The 6,000-nt window shown below is 49.7% G+C and overlaps 1 protein-coding gene across 8 annotated transcripts in view; it reads right to left on the reverse strand.

The window, feature by feature from the left end:
• CDC42SE2 (CDC42 small effector 2) overlaps window positions 1-3,483 on the reverse strand; it is a 101,083-nt gene extending 97,600 nt beyond the window's left edge. For 2 of the 8 annotated variants that reach the window (XM_077936076.1, XM_028748077.2), the window contains exon 1: window positions 2,621-2,755. Coding sequence is in view for 2 of the 8 variants with exons in the window: in XM_028748072.2 (XP_028603905.2) it covers window positions 2,900-3,369 (470 nt within the window). In the remaining 6 variants the exon portion in view is untranslated. Of the gene's footprint in view, window positions 1-2,068; window positions 2,297-2,620; window positions 2,763-2,790 lie in introns of those variants that run through there. The other 6 variants (XM_077936074.1, XM_028748080.2, XM_077936077.1 and 3 more) reach the window with 6 other exon arrangements.
• Between the last annotated feature and the right edge of the window lie 2,517 nt (window positions 3,484-6,000).

A 6,000-nucleotide genomic window follows, 5' to 3' on the forward strand; every position in this document is an offset into this window, starting at 1 on the left:
TAATATAATAATAATTTATTATTTATGTCCCCCCAGCCACTCTGGGCGGCTTCCAACAAAACACTAAAATACAATAACCTATTAAACATTAAAAGCTTCCCTAAACAGGGCTGCCTTCAGATGTCTTCTAAAAGTTTGGTAGTTATTTTTCTTTGACACCTGGTGGGAGGGCGGTCCACAGGGTGGGTGCCACTACCGAGAAGGCCCTCTGCCTGCTTCCCTGTAACCTCACTTCTTGCAGTGAGGGAACCGCCAGAAGGCCCTCGGCACTAGACCTCAGTGTCCAGGCAGAACATGAGAATGGCCACACCAGCGTATTCCCTTCATTCTGCCCAATACAAGTGCTGGAAATGTCTACCCAATGGGAACCAATGTGGTATAATGGTTAGCGTGTCAGACTAGGATATGTAGGTTCAAATCCTTGCTCAGACATGATGCTCACTGGGTAAACTTGGGTCATTAACTGCTGCTCATCCTAACTAATCTAATAGGGTTGTTACACCTGGGGATTGAATGAGAAAGGAGAGAACCATGTCTGCTGCCTTGAATTCCTTGGTGGAGGGCAAGAATGGGGCTTAAGTACAATACAGTAAATAATAAATAATGAGTATACTGGTCAAAGAGAGAAAGAAGAACACAAACTTGTACAGTCATGTTCATGTCCAAATATACCTGTGTCATAAACAATATGAATCCATATATAAACATGATCTGGGAATGAATCTTGAAAATCAATATAATCAAAATATTCCAAACTACTTAGTTTCCTTCATTATTATTTTTTAAAGTATCCTTAAAACATGAACTCATTTAGAAAGATCTAGCTTAGCATCATCACAGCCACTGCTTCTAGGTTAGGTTTCAGTTCAGAGTAACAGGTACATTTCCATTATCTGTAGATATGCCTATGCCATTGTATTTAAACCGCATCTCTTTAAGAAAAGGCAGGATTTGATTTGAAAGCATATTCACTTCAAAGCATGCATCGCCCTTTAATTTACATCAGATTGGCCACTCTGGAGCTAGGATCCATGCATTTTGCAGCAGCTTGGAGAAATCATCTGTGAATGGGGAAATTCATCACACAAAATGAGTCTCAATAAATTCAGGCCAAAATCCTAAAGACACCTCTGTGTCTACTGAAAAGCAAGCCCCAGTGGAGATTACTTCCAGGTAAATGGATATATGACTTACAGCCTTATCTGGAATGAAGCCTCATGAATCTCAGACAGTGATATCTTCCGAGTAAATATGAATGGGACTGAGCTGTTGCTGAATGTCGAGAGTTTTAAGCCAACTGGTAAAAATGCTCATAGAAATTAATGAAAATGGCTAACTTGGGTTAATTAATTTCAGTGGGTAAAAATTAGTTGAATATCACTGAATATATATTCACTGGAATATATATATTATAATATAATCAAATCTATTTTTATGGGGAGGTTTAGCACATACTGTTAGCTAGCTTCCTCTCTTCTAAGCATTTATTTTAGTATATTGTTTTTACAGTGGGAGCTTCGGAAATTAAGCCTAAGGTAACATCTCTTCCCTCCGCCCTGCAAGATCTGTTTCTACTACACATGCACAAGTAGCAGCCTCCTGCTTCCATGCACTGCTTAGCAGTGCTGCATTACAGAGGCATTGCCACCACACCCTCTCTCCCAAGGAAAAACGCACACCAAACAAACTACAGAAGTAAAGAAGCCTCCATTCGTCCTTGAGTCCAGGAAATACTGCTACTGAACAACCTGTACACACCACCTTCTCCCTCGTGACTATTACCTTTACCCAGAACCAGCAATTAAAAAATTTGCAACTGTTGATGTTGTCCACTTCCGTCAAGTGCACACTGGCTACTAAAAGATCACACGCTCCCGATTTTCCAGGCAGCAATTATTGCAAGAACAGGAACCTGGCATCTTGAGACATTGTAAATAAATGGGAGGGTGGGTGCACCTTCTCTCGCTTTAACCCCATAAGGAAAATGCAACACATAAATGCTGTCCATATTCTGCTCTGCTATTTGAGTGGGAGAGGAATGAGCAAAGACTCTCGTCCCTTTACTTACTGAGCCCATCAATGGCAGAATTCAGAGAAAATAGAAAACCATCATTTTCTTTCCAAGCTCTGCATATACGAAGAAGACACGATAGGGTATCATTTCCTGAAAATGGCAGAGGTGCAGATTGGTATGGCACCGCGAGACCTACCCAGCTCCTGCCAGCATGGCTGGCTAGCTCCATCCCCAGAAAGCACACAAAAACCAGCCAACGCTTTCCCTTTTTTTCTGACGCTTCCCCCTATTGCCTCTGAATTCTTGTCGGGGCGTGCGCGTGTTTGGTATTTGAGACTTCACCTTCTTGCCATGTTATTTCCCATTCGGCACCCCTCCTTTCCCTGGGAAGGAAAGGGCAGCGCCATGGAGCCGAGGACGGATTAGGAGAAAAAACAAAACAGCCAGACTTTCACCCCCAGCCCCCAGTATGGATCATAGGGCTGCAGCCGAGGGTGCCAGGGTATGGGGAGGCCTCGGACTCCACACCGCTGGGGAGACGCAAAGGTGGAAGGGAAAAAAACCCCACCCACCCCCGTCCCTCTCCCAGCTTCCCAAGAAGAGCACCTTATATCGCCAAGGGCTGAGCATTCTTGCAGCCACGATCCTTGCCCTGCGCCACCGCCACCTTTACGCAGCCCGAGCGCGCCGCTCCATCAGTGCCTTCTCGCCGCTGCAGGCTGGATAGGCGGGATGCGATTGCGGGGGAGGGGAGGGGAAGGCGGGGGGGGGCTTACCTGGTCTCTCCGACACCACCCTCCTAAGCAATGGAACGCCCGGCTTTGCGGGGGAGGGGGGGGGAAGCGTCCCTAACCAGGCGCCTCGCTCTCTCCGCCTGCCACTCACCTCTCCCTCTCCGGCAGCCTCCTTTGTCTAGCTCCCTTTCTGCACCGGCGTCCTGTCGCGTTTGGTCTCGGCTCCCCTCCCCGCAGCTCCGGGGATGGCGGAGAGGAAGCTGCGCTGAAGCCGACGCGGGCGAAGAGGCAGGCGGCCGGGGGAAAGGAGGCGTCGCCGTCTCCGCTCGCTTCCTTTCGCTTTGCGCCCTGGGCTCGGCCTCGGTCTGCCTTGAGGGGCGAAGCCCGCGCAGACGGAGGAGCAGCAGCAGCAGCCCGGGTGGCGGAGGGATGAGGCGGCGGCGGCGGCTCCTGCTCACTCTCCCCCAGCCCCGGCAAGCGGGAGGGTAGATGGGTAGGACTTCCTCCTCTTCCTCCTCCTCCTCCTCCCCAGCCCGCTGACACGGAGCGAGTGCCGGTCGAGAGACGCGCCTCGGAGGGGCTGCGAAGGCGCTTCGGCGGACTGCGAGGAGGACCGCGCATGAGCGGCCTGGGGGGACCCGAGGCGGGGAGGAGGCGCTTCAAAGCAGGGGGAAGACGGGGGAAGACCGGCCGGCCGGCTGGCTGACTATGGGAGGAGGCGGGATGCTGTCCAACGACCAGCAAGAGGCGTCTGCACTACAAATTGAATCGGTTTTATGCTTGTCGTAACCTCGCCTCCCCCCCTCCACACACGCACACCAAAGGACTCTGGGAATTGTAGTTTGGGGGAAAAGGGTTCTCTCAGGAAACGCAATGTAGCAGCTGGTTTGGGTGGGTGGGTGCGCTTTCAGATAGGGCCAAACCGTTTTTTTGTGGTGCCAGTCACAACCTACCCTCCGCTGTTTCGGATATATCACTCGAGCTGGTAAGGTAAAGGTAAAGGGACCCCTGACCATTAGATCCAGTCGTGGCCGACTCTGGGGTTGCGGCGCTCATCTCGCTTTAGTGGCCGAGGGAGCGGCGTACAGCTTCTGGGTCATGTGGCCAGCATGACTAAGCTGCTTCTGGCGAACCAGAGCAGCACACGGAAACGCCGTTTACCTTCCTGCCGGAGTGGTACCTATTTATCTACTTGCACTTTGACGTGCTTTCGAACTGCTAGGTTGGCAGGAGCAGGGACCAAGCAATGGGAGCTCACCCCATCGCAGGGATTCAAACCACCAACCTTCTGAACACAGAGTCCTAGGCTCTGTGGTTTAACCCACCTGCATCCCCTTTTAAATCAATAGGTAAAGGTAAAAGAAGGTAAAGGACCCCCAGACAGTTAGGTCCAGTCAAAGGCGACTATGGGATTGTGGCGCTCATCTCGCCTTTTCTGGGTCGTGTGGTCAGCATAACTAAACCACTTCTGGAGCAACAGAACACTGTGACGGAAACCAGAGTGCACAGAAACACTGTTTACCTTCCTGCCGCCGTGGTACCTATTTATCTACTTGCGCTGGTGTGCTTTCGAACTGCTAGGTTGGCAGGAGCTGGGACAGAGCAATGGGCACTCACCCTGTCATGGGGATTTGAACTGCCAACCTTCTGATTGGAAAGCCCAAGAGGCTCAGTGGTTTAGACCACAGTGCCACCTGCATCACTTTAAATCAATAGATGAAATTCAGCCAGTATGGCCCTGGTCCTCCCTTTACTTAGTGCCTTCTGGGTTGTCAGGTAAAGATGCCACAGTGATAGCAGAAGCCGCAACCGGCAACATTTCCACCGTCAGGTCTACTGTTGACCTGCCTCCCTGGCATGTCTTTCAGCTCCACCCTCCATTAGGGCTGGGTGATATCAGGTTTCGACGTTGTGATATATCACCAGCTCAACATCTCAATATACCAATATATCACAATGTCTGGGGGGAAAAGGATGGAGCTACGCAGAGGCATTGAGTGGCTTCATGGTTTTTCCCACATTCTGTTTTTTGCATCACACATGCACATCGTGACGCATGATATATTGCCAGGCCAAAAGCGATGAAATCAGTATCACAATATGGACTTCAAAGTGGTTGTGGATGATATACAGTTGTACTTCTACTTATGTATCCCTCTGGATTTGGGTTGCAAATGTGACAAACCCGGAAGTATATATTTCAGGGTTTCACCCTGTGCGCATGTGCAGAAGCGCTCTGTGTGCCTTGTGTGTCACAGAAGTGCTCTATTGTGCTGCGCACATGTGCAGACGTGGTGCCTCTGAATATGGACTTTTCAGGTTGCGGACGGACCTCCGGAACGAATTAAGTTCATATCCGGACGGTCCACTGTATTGATATACAGTGGTACCTCAGGTTAAGAACTTAATTCATTCCGGAGGTCCGTTTTTAACCTGAAACTGTTCTTAACCTGACGTACCCCTTTAGCTAATGGGGCCTCCTGCTGCCGCACAATTTCTGTTCTCATCCCAAGGTAAAGTTCTTAACCCGAGGTACTATTTCTGGGTTAGCGGAGTCTGTAACCTGAAACTTCTGTAACCCGAGGTACCACTGTATTGCCCAGCCCTACACTCCATACCATACACCGGCCCTTGATAGCTAGAATAGTTCCCCTTCGCATCCCACCCCACAATTATCTCTCTGTTTGCATCCCTGTCCTTTTCCTCAAGCAACTTATCCTTCCTTCAGATTTCTTTTTTTTAAACCTGGCTCCCCACTCAGCCACACTAGGATATCTCCCTAGTCCTCCGTCTGCCTGCCCCCATTTGAGATTTGGATACCAACCAGTCAGCTTTTCCTTTTCGCACAGAAGTTGAGCTGAAGACATTTTAAAGATTCTCCTTCCTTGGAGGTTTTTAAGCAGAGGTTGGATGGCCATCTGTCATGGATGCTTTAGCTGAGATTGCCGCATTGCAGGGGTTGGACTAGATGATCCTTGGGGTCCCTTCCAGCTCTAAGATTCTATGATTCTATGAACATTCTGTCCCACCACACAGACCAGCCAGTTGGTGTCTTATTGCGAAGACTGCGCGTTGGTCAGCGTGCACTGATCTACACACATAAAACAGATTCACACACAGGCGTCTTCCAAAAACCCATCCCAAACCCAACCCCCCCCCCCCCAAAAAAAAAGTTGCATGCAAATTGGCAAATGGTAATGGGGGCAGGACCATGAAAACTCCCACCCAGAAACCTCTGTCCCCACTGTGGAA

This window comes from Podarcis muralis, chromosome 11, assembly GCF_964188315.1.
Source record: "Podarcis muralis chromosome 11, rPodMur119.hap1.1, whole genome shotgun sequence".
Lineage (NCBI taxonomy): Eukaryota > Metazoa > Chordata > Lepidosauria > Squamata > Lacertidae > Podarcis > Podarcis muralis.